Below are 20,023 nucleotides of genomic sequence, written 5' to 3' on the forward strand. Positions count from 1 at the left end.
GGCACTGCTTTATAAATGGGATCTGTGAGTGACTTCTGTTGTTGCTGATGCCTTCTTTGCTCAGAAGTTGAGAGAAATAGTGATTCTAAACCTTACAGGTGAGAAATCTGGTGATTCAAAGAAATATCCTGGGGTGTGCAGCCTTTCACAGCCAGATCTTGTTCATGCTGAACCCTGTCAAGATTTACCCTTGGGGTTGACTTGACTGAAATTCTGAATCAGAACTACTAGCCTGTTAGACGGGTCTCCATGGTTTTGTACGAAAACATCTACCAGACCCTACCTTCCAGCCCCCAGAGCTTGTTTAGGATATTATTGTGACATTATCAAAAAAGACTTCCAAATCTAGGAACGTGTAAGAGGTAAGCATGTAAAAGGGTCATCATTCTTGGGTTTTGGTTTCTTGACACCACCCAAGTCCAGGGTCCGCATTAGTTTATGTTAATCTTTCTTACTGATCTACTGTGTGTGTGGAGGGGAAAACGAGTGAAAGGCCAGCGTGAATGTTGCATTAAAAAATAAGCTGATCCATTTTAGTAGTTTCCATCTAGTTGCAGTTCAGTTGTCCATGCTTTTTCTGGAAGATCTTCATGGTTTGGGGAGGATGGGACAAAAGCTGTAATCTCTCCTGATTATTTTAATTGTTTTCAGTGATTATGTGTTGTCATTTCATGCCCTATCCTATGGGTTTGGAAACAATGTCTCAAGGAGGTCCATGTGCTCAGGGAGAACCCAATTTTACTCAGTTTCTAGTGCAGAAAAAGATTGCTGATGATTCAGCTCTACTTGTTGTATATGTGATATTTTCATCTTCTGTTTTTTGTAAACAACTTTGAAGATTTTTAAAACTTACAGAAAAGCTTTGAAACATTGGACTCTTTTTAACGAAGGTTTTTTGCCAAGTCAGGCCGTATTTTTCTGGCTGTCCAATGTTTTGAGGTTATCACTGTTTGTGTAGTCAAATTCTGCAGATGGGACTCATGATGCTGGTAACTGAAAAATAAAGCTCCCAGGTACCAATTTTTAGTGCCGCTCCTGCAAAATTCTTACCTGGTAGGCAATGATTACTTTTCAGATGTGTTGATTCAACCAATTTAAGCTAAGATGAACCTTTAAACTTCCTTGCAATTCACAATGCTTGAACTAAAACATTCTCATATCTAGCATAGAGGCTCTGCCTTTTGGCCATTTTTGTGTTGATCCAAAAATGCCATTTCGTATCCTTTCAATATGATCGCACATAAAAAGAATCTTCTTGGCAGCAAAAATCTGACTAATTACAGTTGTGAAAGATTAGTTAGGAGTAAACGTGTCTGAAAGTGATGGCATAAATCATCTCATTTTTGGACACATTTTTTAGAAATTGAGGCATTACTGAACATCTGCCTATCTATTTCAATCTATGATATGCTTTATTTTTTCTGAAGTGTTGACTGTGAGAAGTGAGGGACAGTTTTTGTGAAACATGGTCTAGCTAAAAATGTGTTGCTGGAGTGGTCTTCAAGCTTTTCTGCCTTCTCCTTGGTGAGGGCAGAACTTGTATTTATAGCTTGATTCCAGCAGCTGCACCCCACCTAAATCAGCAGCATTGCAGATGACTGTTGCAGTTATGAAGATTAGATGAAACACTGGTAAATGTGTATTAATGGAAGAAGTAAAGGTCTAGTAATACCTACTTCATTTATTTTGTTTCTATATATTGTTTTCCGCACATCTTGAAAATTATGAAATCTGCGAGGGTGCACCCTGACTTCAGATGAGGGTGGTCTTTGGCGTGGTCTTGTAAGGAGTCCGTGTGTTTTTAGGGTGAAAAGGTTTTCAAGGTCGTGTTTCCGGTTCATGTTCAGAGTTAGCCATCTTCCTGAATGCATGTGAAGTGAGAAGACTGCTAGAGTTACCAGCACGTGGTTCGAATTGGTCATAGCTGCTGATGGCCTAAGTACATAACTACACATGGCTCTTCTAGGGCTTTACCCAAGAACAGCTTAACAGCCCTTAGCCTTGCTATCAAGACAAATTAAAACACACTTTTATCTGGCTTTAGCTAGTAGCTAATAGCATGACTTCACCTGACAGTATAGTTTAAAGAAGGCTCGTGGGCAGAAAGGTTAAAAAACAAACAAACAAACAAACAAACAAACAAACAGACCATTTTTCTTTGACTGCTGAAGGACAGCTGCCTCCCCACCATAGACATGTTCTTTGGATGTTTTGAAGTGTACATCTTATTCTCCAAATATAGTAGATGACGTACTATGTTGGACAGCATTTTCTTTCCCAGAAGAGGTTTTTATCCTACATATTCTACCACAAGGTTATGATGGAGGATATCTTCTCTGAGGTTTGATTAAAGGATATGCCATAAACAGTAAAAGCGTTTTATCTTTTAGGTATTGCAATTTGGATGTGTTTTTCATATCAGAAGTCTGATCTATCTGCATCGTTGTAAGAGAACTATAAAATCCTTCTGTGAAAGGCAGGGGAAAAACTGTGGTGCTTTATATACATAAATATTGGATGTGTTTTTCATATCAGAAGTCTGATCTATCTGCATCGTTGTAAGAGAACTATAAAATCCTTCTGTGAAAGGCAGGGGAAAAACTGTGGTGCTTTATATACATAAATATAGCTATATATGTTTATATATAAGATTATATATATATAAAAAGATATGTTTCATTCTGAATACATTATATGGATATATATTTATAAATATAAAATATAGATGTGTGATATAACATACAATAATATATTGCATATTACATACTTACATATATAATGTATTATATAATATGTAATAATACGTATTTGTATGTCTAAAATGTATCTAGTGTGTGTATATACATGTTATAAATATATAAAAATACATCTGCTTTTAATAATCTTATCTGTCTCCCCCGGTAGCTGTCTGGTTCTTGACAGGTACTTCCTTAAAAGAAGAAGTAGTTATTGCTGATCCTTTACTTCTGTGCTGTTGGGAAATTTTTCTGACTTTCTTTGTATCTGTATGTCGCTTCTCTGCTTGTCAGTCAAGAGAGCTAATATGAGTGTAGTAGCACATATATTTGAAGTATTTTCACGTGTGTTTAACAGTTTTAGAGAAAAGATGGAGATACTGAATTTTCACAACTGAAACTATTTTGGGCACCCATGCAGTCATTTGGATTTGAAAGTGAGCGTGCTTTTTTTAAAAAAAAAAAAAAAATCTTTTTTTTTTTTTTTTTTTATTGTGTGGTCAGCTGAGTTAGGCTTGTTGTTCAGTGACCGTCCTTGGGCAGTCAGGGAGGGGAGGCTGGCTGGGGATGCTGGTGTCAGAGGTCGAAGCTCTCTGGGCAGCCTGTCTTCCAAAAAAGATTAACTTGCAGTACTGATCAGCTCGTTGACTGAATTTTTAAAGCCGTTTGGGCTAAGGAAGAGCACCCATTTGGTAAGTGCACTTTAAGCAGTGACTGTTAGTGTGGAGAAATAGTGGTCATGGGCTCTTAGCTTCATGGGCTGTGCACAGTGGCTGTTGAAAACGCACCCGACGAGGCACGTTGTAATGAACTGATAAGATAATAATCTCTAATAATCATTGGGGCCCAAAGATATTTGGAAAGTTCTGACTCATGAGCTGTTCGTAAGTAGTTAAGTTATCACTGAATATTTAGTTATCACTGACTTAATATGCATAGTTTCCTTTCAGGTACTTCAGTCTAATGTTGAAAACTGTTTGACTGGTAACCTCTCTGGTGTGCACCTGAGCCAGAAATCAGTCATCACCATTTCCAGATTGGCAGTAATGTACAGTTTCTAACTCATTTGGTTTTAGCCTTGACTCGATAGCAACTTTCCAAAGGCAGTCAATTTAAATAAATATGTCTTTCACTTGGAGAGCCACTGCTGTCTGGGAGAGACAGGCATGCATTGTTATGCAACTTGTATGTGAAAGGCTTTAACAATTATAAAAGCTATTCTATATGAGTTATTCTATATGAGACATAATTGCTTGATTAATTGCCAAAGTACTGAAGAAAACTTCAGGAGGTAAGTAAATGTGTTCTCAAGCAGCTGCTTTGCTGGAAGCTTCAGTCTGTCTGTGAGAGGAAACTCTTCCTGTGAGAGGAAACTATTACAGGGGCAGGTAGACATACAACACATCTGTGCTTTTATAGGTTACTCCATCTACTCAAACAAGTATTTAAAGCTTTTTAGCTGCATGTTTAAAAAAGTGGGTTTTGTTCCAACGTTGTGTAACAGGAACTTTAAATTTCCTTGTTGTTGAGGAACGTGACTGAAAACTGTTTGGTTGTGTGATTTTTGTATGCGAGAGGTTGTAAAATTCTAATCACGTTTCTCAAAAGTTTAGTGATTACTCAAATAAACTCAGATTTTCAGTCAGGACAGGTCTGAAGAGTTAGGGTTCTTATCTAGACACCCCTCTACAGGACTGGTGTAGTGATAGGGGAAAAATCCCCGCTACCTGCACTTGTTCTTTAATCTAAGCAGGCGTTGCTAACTTGGGCCACTGCTTTGATCATCAGACCTGCTTTAGTGGATTGGTTTAAAATTTATGAGACAAAATGAAGAACTTGCAGCTAGTACAGAGTAACTATGTGTTAACTGGAAAGAATGAGATGATTTTGTTGTGTTCCCTGTGGGATTGTGGTCTGTTTAAGGGCTGTTGTCAGCTCAGCTACGACACATCATATAACTGAAAGGGAATGAGGAAGAAAGCTTATTTTTCTTTGCCTGTTTTTGTGTCTCATTACTCTCTTGTGTCTGACTCCAGTGTTTCTCCAAGTTGTGCGTTGCAGATACGGTCTTTCTAGGTCTCTGAAATTAATTGGTTTACGAAGCTCGTCCTCCACCTGAAACTTGGACACACCAGAGCTTTTACTTTTTCCTTTTACTCCACTAAATGTAGGGAAAACATCCTTGCATAGGCAAATGGGGTTACAGTAAACAACAGAGGAATACACGAAGCTGAGCGTCATGCCAGATTTTGAGTTTGTATTTTGGAGTTGCCACGAGTTCTGCTAACTGACTTGGTGATGGAAATGATGGTTACCTCTTAAGAGGGATGATTGTGTGGAGCTTGGATGATTCCTGAAATTACTCCCAAGATTTTCTCTCTCAGTACTGTTTTTGTTTGTGGTTTGTTGGTTGGCTGCATCAGAGTTGCGTCCCCCCACAAAATTCTGGGACTAATTCATATGTTAAAAAATTAAATATTTTTTTAAATACTCATTTTGTAAAATCTTGAGGAAAATAATCATTCTACTGATACTGTCACTGAATAGAGTAGAAATATTCTGAACGTGTCTGTTAAAATGTAGCTTCCTGTGCGGCTTCTGTAGTATTAATTTGACAGATCTTACCGTTTAGAGGTGAACTTAATGAAAGTAACTTCCAGGTCTTCTTTTCTGTTTTTGTTTCTTTTTAAAGCTGTCTCTCGTAAAAGAAGACTAGAACGTTCTACCAAAAATCGTGATGGCAAGGATGGCCAAGTCACAAAAAAGCAAAAGGCTAATTCCGTAAGTGTTGTGGGTTTTTAGGTTTTGTTTTTTGTTTTGTTTTTTTTTCCTGCCCTGATTTCAGTGTGTTTTATCAGAAAATCCTGTCAAATTCAAATCTTGCCATTTGAATGAGGTTTTTCTATTTTCTTCTCTTTGGTGATTCTAAGGGGAATTGTTTGCTCTGCTCTTTTTAATGTTGCTGGAGTTGTATGCTCATGTCCTTTTACTGCTTTCATGGAAGAAGTGGATGACTGGTAGCCTTAACATGTGAGGCACTGAGTTCCTTTACACTGAAAAGGAGCAGGGTTGGGAAATATTCAGCTGAAACCGCTTTTTTGGTTAAATTCTTAATAGGGACTAGAAGTGAGACTTCATGGATTTTTCTTTCTTTAGCTATTACTTTTTCTCCCTAGGGTAATCAGTTCCAAAAGCCAGAACATCTTTGTTCCCTTTGCTAGCCATTATACTTGCTGTAGCTGTACTTCTAGCAATACTGTAGAGAGATTCACTGAGGAAAGGAATTATATCCTCTGTAATCAGGAAAGCTGCTTGTTGGTCTGGCTTCTGCTTTTTTAGCAAGTAGCATCATTTAGCTAAGTAAATATCGATGAAACCTGTTGGCGTCTATGCTGTAAATAAGTACGGTAGATCTGTAGCCGCTTTGCACGCCAAGCTCAGAGAGGTAATATAACTTGTGTAATTCTTTGTGGTGAATATGTAATAGGACAGCTTGTGGCATGCAGGAATTTTGGCACTCGTAAGAAACCTCCCTTTCTGCAGACTAGCGGTAGCTGTAGTGAAGCTAATGTTGATGAAAACTCTTTGTCAGGCTTTGGTATAACGTGATGGTGCTGTAGCACAGCATTTGTGGACTTTTGCACATAAATCTTCACATAAACACACCAACTGACATGTTTATAGACTCTGGTGGATTAAATACTGTGCACTTGGTAATCTGTTTTAACTGACTTTACCTCCTGAATGTTAACCCTGCTGCCTTCTGTATGACAGTGTTGTATGTTACGTTATCCAGAACTCTAATAAAATAACAAAATTGGTCTTCAGTTAGAAGGATAACATAAATCATCCAGAATCGCTACCAAATTTAATTTTATTTTGAAGAGAGAAACCTTCAGAAGGATCTGTTATATTTTTTGGCATGTAATTTCACACTGTGTGTGCCTATCAGGTAGTGAATGCCAGTCTTCCATTAGGGGAGATTTAGTCTTACTTTGAGCGCTGGTTATGTGTGAGGAATGATTCCTGCAGCTTGGATTTGTCTGAAGTGCTTTTGTTATTTAGAGTAGCTGTTCAAAGGTAAGCAATGTTAGATTTGATTTTTCTGTTTCTATGCTTAGAATTCACATTAAACCTAAATAGTTTTTTTTTTTCCCCTTAAATGTAGCAGGGCAGATCAGAATCTGCAAAAGAATGGGAGAGGAAAGAGATGCTTGTAAAGAAGCTGCAAAACAATTTTCCTGGATTGGATAAGGAGGTGAGCTCTCATGTCTCCAACTTATAGTTGTCCTAAGGACCATTTCGTTAGGACTATACCAGCAGCACATTCGGGAAGAACTCAGGGTAGGTAGGTCTCCACTGTTAGTGCTCTGGGAATGCAGTTTGCCTTGAGCTGAAAGCAGCTTGTTCTCGTTTTTGGTCCTGTGGCAAGCCTGGCATAGTCAGATTTGATGAACTATTATAAAAATGCGTGGGGAAAAATATTCACGTGTAGTCAGTCATTTTATCCGGGGAGATTCCAAAAGCATCATTTTCTCTCCTAATAAATTTGCTCGTATTGTTAATCCCCCACCCACACACACCCTGCCCCCAGCATGATTAGAGGTTAGTGTGTTTCTTAGTTGGTTTAGCAGCTGAAGATGCTCAGCACCTGGTCAGGGCCTTTTAATACTGTACCTTAAACTATTGGAAGCAAAGCTTGTTTATGTCTGTTCTTACCCTTTTGAAAGATGGAATGCAGGTCTGCCTAAACTGCATGTAAGGATAAACCAAAGTTTTCTCTTTCTGATTTCTTTTCTTCTGAAACATCTGACTTTATGAAATTTCTACTTATCGTACCAGAAAACAAAACTACTTCTTTTTTTTTTTTTTTCTTTTTTTTATTAGGACCTGAGAGGTGTACTTCAGGAACATAACTGGGTCTTTTATGAAGCTCTGGAGGCCCTGAGAGTGTTTGCAGAAGACCATGAGGGTAAAGACAGATTTATAGTCCGTTTTATCCCAAGATAAAGCAGACTTCCAGTATAAAGTTTTGCTGATGTCCAGCGATGACAGTCCTGACAGTACTATGCCTATAAACCTGTAGCGATATTTGAAAATAGTCATTAGGCGAAGGCAGAAGAAGGAAACCAGGTTTTTCTTCATTTTCAGTGTCTTGATTTCTCTTTTTGCTGTGCTAAAGATAGATTAACATAACAAGTTGCGATTACCTGCGAGTATATGACAAGATATATTCCGAAACGTGCTGAAGTTGGGAGACCTACTCCCCTCCCGATTGGTTAAAAATAAGGGGTCATTTTCCGAACTTGAGTAACTTGTAAATCGGTAATTTAAAATAACTTTGTAGGTGATGTGACAGAAGCTATTTTACTCTTGAAACATCTTCTAGGATAGAGAAGTATTAACAATGGGCCTTCAATACTGCAACCAGTATATAGATACCAGTAAATTGAATGTGATAGGGAATGAGAACTGTGATTCCGTGTAAAGCTGCAAGTTGTAAGTGAAACAGTATTTAGCGAGTAGCTTGCTGCTTAGCGTGGTACGCACCTGACAGCCGTATATATGGTTTGCTGTATCAAGTGTCCTTGGGTTGGGATCGTATTCGTAGTTTTATTCTTTTCACGTAGAGGTACCTACCAGCATACAAGTGATGCGTAAAGTTCCTTCCTTACCCCCGCTCCTCCTGAGTGTTGGGAACACAGATTTGGGGTTACAATCCGTCGACAGCAAACCGGGACCGGGAGGAAGAGAGAGCATTGCAAGGGAGATCCAAAGAAGAAAAAACCCCATACAAGTGGCTTTTCATAATGACTTGTCCACGTTCTGTTAGGCAATAGCTATATTACTTTAAAGCATTAGGGTTGTAAATATGTGTGTGCTTACTCAGCTGGAAGTACCTAGTTCCTCCAGTTACTTAACAGGTGCATGCTTTTGTTGTCCCGCCCTTAATGCTGTACTGAGATGCAATAACATGGTAAGAAAGGTTTATATTTTGGGATATAGGGGAGACCAGTATCACAGTCAAACCACACATGAGAATTCTTGAACTCTCAAAGCTGCTCTACCCTGAAGTTCCTGCAGTTCACGTGTGTTGCATAGAGTTGGACTTCTGTATTTTGAGACAGTTAAAGCATTCTGCTTTTTGAGCAGCATGCAAACTAGTGTTGTTTGGCTTACAGTCACTGTTTTCATGCTTTAAACAGACTTGCCCGGTGTTTGTTCCTCTTTTTGTCTCAGTAGCACCTACCGTTGAGGACTTGTGCTGCAAATACCAAGTTAGACAAATGTAATGGAGAAAATGCCAAGACGTTGCTTATAGCGTTTTACAGTGAAGAAACAATGTTGCGCGTTAGATACTGAAATTGTTTTTTGTCTGTGTCTGCTTTTATTTTGAAGGACAAGTGAGTTCTACTTTGTCCTTAAGGAGTATGCGTTGATCTTGTTACTTTTTCTATGTTACACGCGTAGATACGGAACATCCTTCCAAAAGTGAAGTTTCTAGTTGGAACCAAGTCTCCGAAAACAGCGGAAGTGAGGAGAATGAAGTGAAAATGGAAGAGAAATCTTCTGTGAAAGAGCAGAATGGCTCTGGGAAAAAGGATAAAGGCAAAAAAAGCGTTTGGCACATTAAAAGAGAAATGGAGGATTCAGAGGACGACTCAGAGGACGACTCAGCTTTGGAAGGTGGCAGCTCCCTTGATGAGGACTACAGCAGCGGTGATGAGGTGATGGAGGATGATTGCAAAGCTAAAATCCTTAGCTTCCTGCAAGATGCTTCCCCGAGCGAACTCGCTTTGATTCCCCAGTGTTCTCAGAAAAAGGCTCAGAAGATAATAGCGCTCCGGCCCTTTAACAGTTGGGAATCGCTGGTAAGCCTGCATTCTTGTTTTAATATCCCCAGTATGCATAGAGTCAAGGTGTCTTCAGTCTAGAGAGGCATAGATGGGTGGCCTTAGCCTGATTAGGCTAAAATGCTATGTTCATTGTAAGCCAATAGCATTTCAAATAGTGTCATATGACCTAATTTTGAATGAATTAAGGGGTGATTTTCCTGAAAAACTCAAGCTGATTGGCTGACATTACTGTCACTCACTCTTTAGCCTAGAAACTTGGTTCATTTCACTGCAGAAGAAGAAATTAGAGCTTTCATTTAGGAAGGGGTTGTTTGCTAGCCTGTTGTGATCTGCTTTAACTGAAAAACCATGCAGAAGACAAGAATGTGGCAGAACTTTTACTACAGCTACTTTAAGAGCAGCAGCAGCTTCCGGGGTAGCTCCATGATTGAAGATGCCAGCTTGGATATTTTCAGTTTCTCCATAGAAGAAAGAGTTGTTGCCTGTGGGGTTTTTTTTATATATACACTGCAACTTAGTCTCTAGCATGGTTTTGCTAGCTAAGCAATGCAGCCATTTCATAGTGGAGCAAGCTGCTGTGTTTTAATAATAAAAGGTAATGCATCAGAAGGCTATAAACCACAATCCACAACAGAGGGGGAAAAACAGTAACTACTGGTAAGTAGACTATGTACTGTCCCTGGGATGTTGCTTTCAGATGTTTCACATGGTGTGTTTTGTTTCCTTCACATTTCATGTGTTTCAGCTAACTGAGAGACATCGGACCTGATATGAACAACCTTCTGATAAGAAGCTTGAAGTACATAACTAAAGATTTTCTTGGTTTAAGTTGTTACTGCTTTGGGTTTTAAAACAATAACTGTGCGTAGGCCCTTTTTAAGAGTAATTGGAGGGGGGTTTTTTTATTAGTAAGTGTTCTGAAACGACCCCCACTGAAGTATACAAGATGTGCTTGTATTTTTCTCAGGACAAAATAAATGTGTTTTTTACATGTGTTTAAAATCATAACACTTCACAATTTGTTGTTTAGAGGGCTTTACCACATAACAGTAAGAGATATTAGACAGACTTTTAAGAAAACCAAATGATCTTTGTATGCTGTATTGCAAGGGATGGGGGGGAGATGAGGAAGATCCTTGGGGAGGAGAAGGGGGAAAAAAAAAAAAAAAGTACAGATATGCTGCAAAAGAAATCCGTTTTGCCCCAAGCCTTTGGCTTCTCATAGAACATCTGCCATAAAGTAATCCCTTTCTAAACTTGTTGGATTTTGCCTGAGCTTAATTCTTTGCAGAAATATTTGCTACAGGGCTGCTGTTCTCCTTTTTTCTGTGTAAAATATAAGTGTAACTGCTTATGTTTTTTTTAGCGTAAGACTGTATTTGTCTGAGATTTTGCTATATCGTCTTGTTACTCTCCTTCACAGTGTTATCTCTATTACAAAATGAGCTCTCTCTTTCAATACTTCAGACCTCGTGTGAGTCACACTGTCTATAATTTTTTAAAATTGAAAAATTCTCAAGGAGTTCGTGCAAGTTAAACTGAGGACATAAAGTATCATGTAGAGACTTCGACGTAGCACATGTTCAGTTTGTCAGTTTTAGGCGAATGGGAGAACAGACATGTAAAAGATGGACTTGCTTTTCCACCACGCTCTTATAGAGCCAGTGGTATAAGCTAAGAGGAATACAACTGGAGAGGGAAGGAGCTTCAGCTAAATTATGTTCAATTACTGCCCTTTCTGCAGGTGGTCCTACAGGGAATCCAAGAGAAGTCAGTGGGCCTGAGTGGTGTGAGTTTGGGAGAAGGAATGGGAAAGTGGAGATTAGAAGCTCTTTGATGTTTGAGAAATTTTCAGGTGGAGAAGCCGAAGGCTAGAGTGAAAAGGGAAATAAGCAGCAGAGAAGAGAGACGATTGTTAGTCCCACTTATTAACTGAACAGCAAATTAGTCTTTATGAATTTCAGGTGACAACTTCTGGCTCGTTGTCTGCAAAACAAAGAATATCAATTTCTATAATGTAGCAGAGACATGAAATTTAGAGAAACAAATGTAAAATAACTCTTGTGGACTTGAGCAGGCAGGTGATGGAAGTGAGGCTTCAGGGTCAAAAACTAATAATGCTTTATAGTTTAAAAAGGGAGGGAAACACTTTGAAGGAAAGAAAATGTGTGTTTGCCTTAAAGGCAGTGACATAGTGTAACATGCTGGTCCGTGACTAGCACCTTGATTTCTCCCCTTTCTTGTCCGTTGTGAACACCAGGTTGTGCGAATGAGCCTCATGGGTAGGAATTCTTGCAGTCTAAAACAGATCAAGACCTTTTAGAAAAATCCTGTTCTAACAATTTAAGGTACGGAAGGGATTGTGACATGGAATCATTATCAAAAAAAAAAAAAAAACATTGAGGGTGTGATAGGTGATCATTGCATCTTCTAGCAGTAGCAACTGAAGCAACCTCTGTTGCTGCTGTATCAAGACGACTTCTGGTAGTAAACTCGGAGTGCAAAGTGGCAGAGGAAGTTAGCCATGGTCAAGCTGGGAAAATGTGTTTTGAGTAGGATTAGCGGTCAAGGTGACAGCAGTTAAATCACTTAAAGACCTATACTCCATCTAGGTACAAAGAATACCTGCTTGCTGGCTGAGGAAGTGATATGTTGTTGAATATGAGCTGTCCACGTGGCACATCTATGTCCTTTTGGCTACAAACGCTGGTGTCTTTCCAGCTTTCTTAGCCAAGTGCACTTAAGGAGTTAAGGACTGACGTTAGATCAGTTTGTGTTTAAACTGGGATTCTGATACTCTGACTTGTTCTCTGCCAGCTTGTTTGCTGTGATACTTAGAAAATGTGTTTATTTTTTACCTTGGTTTGTCCCTCTTTAGAGTGAGGTTAGTACTGACTTTAAGCATGCATGTACAAAAAAAAGTGGAGACACTGCATGGTGCTGAAACATGTCAGAGTGATGGTACTAACAATGAAAGTATATCGGTATGTGTAATGACCTTGTAGATAATTTGTGCAAGTTTGCTTTTCATAAACTTCACAGGGGATAGAGTTCATTGCAAGAAAAAAGAGATTAGGTGAATCATATCTTGGCAAAGAAAATCTCTGAAGCTGAAATGTGAAGAATTGGAAAAGATGAGCCAATTCTTGTTGATATTTTGGACATGTGAATACTTGACTGCAAAAATCCTGAGATGGTTTTGGGAAAGGTGTGGGGTTTTTTGTTTAATCTCTAAAATCTTACCTATTTTTCACTCTGTCCAAGTGTAGACAAAATGTTCTGTTTGTGGTACAGTTAGAATTGGGCCCTAGTAATGCTGAGCACTTGATAGGTACATAGCAAAATAGAGACTCTTGTATTCCTACTAAAATAGGTCACTTTTCTTTGAACTGTTTTATTTCTTTTTTAGGCAAACATCCTATTCTTAATAGCCTTCTTGATATGGTAATTTGCTTTGTTCCCTGGGTTATGCTCACATCTTACATCTTTAGTATTTAGTAGGGGTTGCTGAAGAGGAGATCTAATGGTAGTAAAGGTGTTTTCTTCCTTTTGTGGTTTTGTTCCACTAGCGGACCCTGCCTTAACAGCTTGCTTTGCACTCCACCTGTGCCTCCCCTAAGAATTTCATGTTCCTACATTTTTGCATTGGAAATTATTCAGAGATGTGTGTGTGGGGGGGGTGTTCACTTATTTTTTAAGATTGTGTGGAGTGCAAGGAACTGCAGAGTGATGATCTTCAGTGTGGCCTTTACAGACTTTTTTAATAGGCCAAGTATGTAGCAAATATTTGAAGTTTTGAGAGGAGCTTATGCTGCTGCTGTTATTTAAAAGAAATTGCTTACTGCCTGCAGCAGTTGCAGTTTTTCGTAGTAGCACCCTCACGGTAACAGGCTTCAAAATACGCGATTCCCTTCTTTCCTTCCCTGCAGAAATCCTTCTCTTTTCCCTTGTGTTAAAAGTTAGAGGCGCAAGAAGTGCTTGGGAAGCTGATTGCTTAGTTGCTTTGCTTCTTTTTAGATAATGTTAAGCTTATTGAGACGACTGACAAGTGAAGTGTAGAGCAAGCGTGTCTGACCCAGTTTTTCTTCCTTGTACCCTCTTACAGAGGGATATATACAGGTAGGGACTGAAAGTGGTGCTCGGGCATCCAGTTCCTAGAATGAAAGCCAATAGGTGCCATGTAGAATAGCTAGCAAGCAACACTAATATTCGATAGGCATGGAAATTTGAAAGCTATATCTGATAATAGCTATTAACTTTTCCTATTCTGCTCTTTCCTTACCTGCTTTGTTTGCCAGGAGGCAGACAAACAGATAATGATTTAGCTAGAGCTATTCCATTTCACTCCTGGGTAAGCTGCAGGTGGACAGAGGGAAGGAATAGCAGTTGCACAAAGCACTTTGGTTTTCACTACTTGTTGCAGGTACAAGGAAGTGCTGAGATGTTTTTGCTCTTTTTGCTCTTTTGCAATTTTTAATAGAATTAGGAAAAACTTACTGAAAGCAGAAGGAACAAAACAGAAGTTCATTATCAATGGCAGTATGATTTTTATAAAGGTTTGTGAATGGAAAGATGACTGGCACGATGCCAAGACTTGCCAGCCAGTAGTAATTGTTCTGCTGCTTCCCTGTCCAGTATCAGTGTTCATAGCATTTGATTTTTGTTTTTTTTAAATTACTTTGCAGTTTACGAAAATGACTAAAACTACTGGCTTATCAGAAGACGTAGTATGGAACTGCAAGATACTGCTGAAAGAAAGGGATGTGGTTCTAAAACTCATGAATAAATGTGAAGACATTTCAAATAAACTGACAAAACAAGTAACCAGCATCACTGAAGATGGAGGATATGGATGGAACATAGAGCAACCCTCCATTTTGAATCAGAGGTATCTTAGTGCTTTTTGGTGTTTAAAAAAGTGTCAGGTAAGGAGGTGTGCTTGAGGACCAGGATTTTAATAACTTGTCACCTTTGAAAGCAGAGCTTTAAGAGTTCAATACTAAACAGCTCTCTGATTTTAGGCGGCGATGCGCGTGCAGTGCTTGAGGGAATTCAACAAATTTTCAACTATATTAGGAAAGTTGGGTGAGGATCGTAACACAGAGGGTGCTCTGGAGTGCTTGATGCTCAAAAGCTTGAGCTTTTACTTGCTGTAGTTTTTGGTGAACGTAGAAGTCATCCTTGAGGGATGAGGTCATATGTACTATTTTAAACAAAAGACCGAACAAAGCTGCTCTTGTAAGGAAGGACCTTTTGCTTCAAAGATGCCAAACTGCAGTGAATCTGAACAAACTTTTAAAAGTTGTCAGCTGGACTGAAGACCTCATTCAGAAACTTCAGATGTACAAAATGATCTGGAATTCTGCATCCAGTGGGAGGAACATTTGTGGGAGGGTTGTGGGGGAATGTATTGGAGGTAGGGATTTGTTTCAGATGAGTAATTGGTGGTAGTATCCAAAAGGATATTGGGGATAAGCATAGAGCATAGGAGGAATAAAAATGAGCACTGGTCAGGGGAGGAAAAAAAAGCCAGAAATATGGAGGAAAAAGTGGAAATGGCCAGAAGAGCAGCTGAGTTAGGCTTGTGTGATTATTAGTGGTAAACAGCAAAAGGATGTTCAGCTGTGTCATAATAGAAACAAAGAGGAAAAGGGACCTATTTGGAGGGAGCTTATCGGGGGGTGGTGGTGGTCATTCTTTGGCAAAAATGCTGAGGTAGGTGAGTTACTGTTAAGAGTGTTTTGAGGATTGTGTGTATTTGGTTTTTTGTTTGGTGCCAGTGCAACTAGTATATAACAGAACAAACTTTGTAATGCAGCTGCTAAATGTTGCTTATTTTTTTTTATGTATTTTAAAAATTACTTGTTATGTGTAACTGTCTTTGGATCACTGATTTAAAACTTAAAAGAAGAATTTATTCTAGTGTTTGTTTTTGGTCATTTAAGATATACGTGAGGATTGAAGTAAGCTACTTAAGAAGTTCAGAAGTGCTCTTAGGTATTCAGTTGACTGATTAAATATATGTTGAGGTGGTCTTCAGTTCACTAGGTGGTCTGGAGTGGATTAAAATATAGAAAATGTTAAACTTGCCGTTCAGCGATAAAGATAAGTATACAGTTATGTTTCATGGAGAAACAAGCCAAAGATGGTAACATGTTAAACTGCTTATTTTCTGACAGTTTGGAACTGAAGCCGTATCAGAAGGTTGGGTTGAACTGGTTAGCACTTCTGTATAAACATGGGTTGAATGGTATTTTGGCTGATGAAATGGTGAGTATAAAACTGCTTTTGGGGGGAGGGGGGCAGCAGAGCTTTTTGGTGGGGGTTGTCTTCAGAATCATTAAAAGTATTGCAAATGACTGTGTTATAACCTGCTTGGGATTTGTAATAAGTGAATGAATTTGTAATTTGTTTTGGCTGATACAATTTAAATTACAAACAGTTTCTCCAGATGTTTCGGTGACTGCTCAAATTAGTAGCTGCTGAACTCTCTTTTTTTGATTTGAAAATAAAACATAGCATTAAATATTCCTAGGACTAGCCATTTATTGTATGTTAGATGTAAAATGAGGTTTTGTGAAACTTAAGGTTCATCCAGTACTGTTCTTTTGGTTTTTCAAACTTCAGCATCTACTTTGCTACAAGCCTAAGATTCATGGTCAGTGATAATTGCAAGTCAGATGGTGTCTTTTAATGTGACGGAATCCATTTGTACATATCCGTGAACCGTTCATTTTTGTATCCATTTTGCCATAGATTGGGTTGCTTTACTAACCCTTAGTGTTTCTCAGCTTCCACCTTTCTCTTGTTTGTAAGAAATGCCTCATGTTTGGGGTTGGGGTTTTTTTGGGTTTTTTTTTTTTTTTTTTTTTTTTTTTTTTTTTTTTTTTTTGGTGCTAGCTAAGATAAAATTCTAAATCCATGATACAAAAGACAAGAAAATGAGTTTTGGGGGAGAGGTAGGCGTATTGCAAACGGATATGATTTCCATATTAAATTCCAATTCAGAAATAGCCAAAATATCCTTTGCACAATTGGCTCAAATGGAAAGAACAGTTTTCAAATAAGCATTTGTCTGCATCACAGTTTCAGGAAGGTGAGTTTTGAAGAAGGTGAGAGGAAGGAACTTAAACTAAAATGGGAAATTTCATAAATGAAATAGATTAATCCTTGATGCTGTGATGCAGAGCTGAAGAGATAATTAAGAATTTGACTACAGTTATGCTTAAGAAACTGACTTCTGTAAAACAATATTGTTATGCTTTAATTGAGCAGAACAATTTTTGTATGCAGATCTGTAAACATGTAGTTAACATTGACTACGTTGTAATCGGCTCATGAGTACAAAGCACTACTATGATCTAGAGACAATTAATTCTGTTTAAATGGATTTGTTTTCTCCTAGGGCTTAGGAAAAACAATTCAAGCTATTGCATTTCTGGCATATCTCTACCAAGAGGGCAATAAAGGTCCCCACTTGCTAGTTGTGCCAGCTTCGACGTTGGGTAAGTTACGAGCTTTGCAATTATTTGGTTTAAAAAAAAAAAATCATGGACAGATTGTCAAAAGAAGAAAAGTTTTTTGTGAAAGAAAATTTCATTTTCTTATGGTGTATTCAGTTGCTTAGATTTGAATTGTAATGCAAACCATAGAGGAGGCATGCTTGTTCTGAATTAGTTAGACTTAACATTTTTTTTATATAATATGCTGTGTATGTGTCACGAAAAAAAGATGCTTGTTATAATCTGAATTTGTTTAGCAAAGTAGGCTTTTACTTACTGAATATTGGCTGTAATTCCCGCTTTTCAGGCTGTGCTTAGGGATAGGTTTTATTGCATTTAAAATGCTTAATCCTCCTCCCCCCCTGCCCTTTGCTGCACAGAATCTCTTTCAAAATGGACCAATATGCTGAAATGATGAGGCTGATGGTGTTTTTGTTATTTAAAGACCTCAGTCTGAAGCAGGAAGAATATCGTGGAGTAAAATTTATGTCGTCAAAGCTGATGAGGAGTTTTGGTAGAAACTGGTGTTCTCTAGAGTTAAGCTGGTTTTTGTTGAATGATTATAACAAAGAGCAAATAGAAAATTTAATTTAAAAGAAAATATTCTTCTTAATTTCAAGTACCTATCTGGGCTTCAGAAGTGTCTTCTAACAAGTCAGAAAAGCTTGATTGTTCAGCATGTGTTTTAAATTGGCATTTTCAGTGTGCCTCTAGAAGCCACTAGAATCTTCTTTCAAGTAACTTCTAAAAATGCTTTTTGTTTACACCTGAGGCATATAATGATGGAGTGGGGGGAGGGGAGAAGTTAGTTGTAGAGGCTCATGAACTGTAGCAGGCTGGCCCAAGACTTTATTATTCAGTACTGTCTAGCAGGTAAAGCTTGGAAATTGCAGGCTACCTGTGGCTTTTCTGAAGCTCTTCTGGAGGGGTTGCTTCATCCATGGCTGGGTCAGCCCTGGGCATAGGTCAAGTGCCAGTAACAGCAAACACCCTTCTGCCACGGTTTGCAGTCAGCTTTTGTGTTCATTGGAGACCAACCCTTGCACACCACGTACTGTCATGCGAATCTCACTTTGAGCTGGTAAAAATCATCAGTGGCTACTTTTGATGGCTGCCCACCTGCAATGGATCCAGTTAGGAAACTTCTTGTCCAGTTTCCAAAGGCTTTATAGCTCCCGATGAAACATTTCTAAATGAAAATGGTTAGAAATTAGCTGATTGCTTTTTGAGGAATTAAGGTCCAAGGAAGAAATTATGCTGAAAAGTTAAACGTTGTATTAAGCTCTTGTATTTTAGACCCAGTAAGATGGTTATCATAAGCCTTGCAGGTTCCATTTGAATAGAATTTTAAAGTGTAAGCTGGGAAGTAGTAACACTTCTTAAGTCACTTAAGAAGGATTTAAGTTATTTATTTTGAATTGCCAAACTGAACTTTTGAAGCCTTCTGATGGCTACATCTTTGGAATCTAATGGTTCCTGCTCTGTCAGTTATTCATTCTTTTATTTCCCTAAGTGTTACAATGTTTTAAGAGTTTAGAAAGATGTTTCTTAACCTTCAGGAGGGTTTTAAGGCGTTTGGATTTTAAATCAGATTTTTGGTTTAATGCTGAAGAAGGTTGGAATCTGTTACTGTGTTTGAAGTTATGTAAGACATAATAAAGTATAGCCGATTGAGGTGGTTTTTTTATGTGTTTTTTGTAGATAACTGGATAAGAGAAGTTCATCTGTGGTGTCCTGAACTGAATGTCCTTTTTTATTATGGTGAGGAATGAAATCTAGAAGTGAATACAGTAATACAGTTGGCTGCTTGTTCATCCTAAAAAAGTTAATTGCTCATGGAGCAGTGTTTTAAGATAATTGCTTAAATACAGATACCTAATGCCAAATACTTTCTATACTTTTGTGTAATCTCTTTAATTTTTTGTTTATTAATAATTTGTACTGTTTTTGTTTTGTGCTTTCATAGGATCCCAAGAAGATCGGAAGCATCTCAGAGTGGACATTAATAATAAAGTTGTAGATTTCAATGTGATTGTAACCACGTAAGTACAGCAATTAAAATAGCAAGTGAAATTTAGTTAACTTCTACTGACCTCCAGTGGTGATATAAAACTTGATAGTCCTGTAATGCTTGGTTTTCACCAAAGAGCATGAGGTTTGTTTCTATTCTTCTTGTCTTGTTTGACAAGAGTCAAAACCTGTGGAATTATTCTTTGCAGTATAATTTCAGTGATGCAGGTGTAAAGCATTCTGACCTGTCCCTTTTGCCTCTTGAAATTCAGAAGACGAATAACTAACAAACAGTGTTTAGAATTTGGTGGGATGGGAAGGGGACTTACTTTGTCTTCAAGTAACGATAATAAGATTCTTTTGTTAATGCTGTAGCATTAACACTATACTGTGCTGTACATTCTTTGTAGTAGGTTTGTACAGGTTTGTGGAAAGGACTGTGGAGAGCATTGGCTCATTAAGTGAACTGTAATTACTTGCAAGCAATAAACTGTTTAGACTGTTTACTTCTAAATAGTGTTACTTACGGCACCTACAGTTTCTTTAGGTAGCTCTCACAATCACGGTGACGGCAGTATGTTTGTGTTAAACTTGGTTTTAATGTCTTTTCTGATATATTCCTCTGACAGGTATAACTGTGCAATTAGCAGTTCAGATGATAGAAGTCTGTTTCGCAGGCTGAAACTTAACTATGCAATTTTTGATGAAGGTCATATGCTAAAGAATATGAGCTCTGTACGCTACCAGCACCTCATGAGGATTAATGTAAGAGGATTGGTTATTGGGGTCTGGGGGTTAGGGAGGGAGGTCTGGAAAGTGGGGGGGCTCCTATCTTGTCTTTTTGTAGTTACGGGCTGGGGGGAAAAAGCAATACTAATTGTAAAGTTCCTGTATGTGTGGGGTTCCTGAAATTACAGAA

The 20,023-nt window shown here is 38.3% G+C and overlaps 1 protein-coding gene across 10 annotated transcripts in view; it reads left to right on the forward strand.

The window, feature by feature from the left end:
* Nucleotides 1-20,023, forward strand: part of SMARCAD1 (SWI/SNF-related, matrix-associated actin-dependent regulator of chromatin, subfamily a, containing DEAD/H box 1) — a 72,074-nt gene that overhangs the window by 43,414 nt on the left and 8,637 nt on the right. For 9 of the 10 annotated variants that reach the window (XM_064510478.1, XM_064510482.1, XM_064510481.1 and 6 more), the window contains 10 exons: nt 5,428-5,516; nt 6,904-6,993; nt 7,623-7,707; nt 9,207-9,607; nt 14,278-14,480; nt 15,772-15,862; nt 16,998-17,097; nt 18,796-18,855; nt 19,061-19,136; nt 19,734-19,869. In XM_064510478.1, the coding sequence (XP_064366548.1) occupies nt 5,428-5,516; nt 6,904-6,993; nt 7,623-7,707; nt 9,207-9,607; nt 14,278-14,480; nt 15,772-15,862; nt 16,998-17,097; nt 18,796-18,855; nt 19,061-19,136; nt 19,734-19,869 (1,331 nt within the window). The remainder of the gene's footprint in view (nt 1-5,427; nt 5,517-6,903; nt 6,994-7,622; nt 7,708-9,206; nt 9,608-14,277; nt 14,481-15,771; nt 15,863-16,997; nt 17,098-18,795; nt 18,856-19,060; nt 19,137-19,733; nt 19,870-20,023) is intronic. The other variant, XM_064510480.1, reaches the window with a different exon arrangement.

Source organism: Dromaius novaehollandiae, chromosome 4 (genome assembly GCF_036370855.1).
Source record: "Dromaius novaehollandiae isolate bDroNov1 chromosome 4, bDroNov1.hap1, whole genome shotgun sequence".
NCBI classification, from domain to species: domain Eukaryota; kingdom Metazoa; phylum Chordata; class Aves; order Casuariiformes; family Dromaiidae; genus Dromaius; species Dromaius novaehollandiae.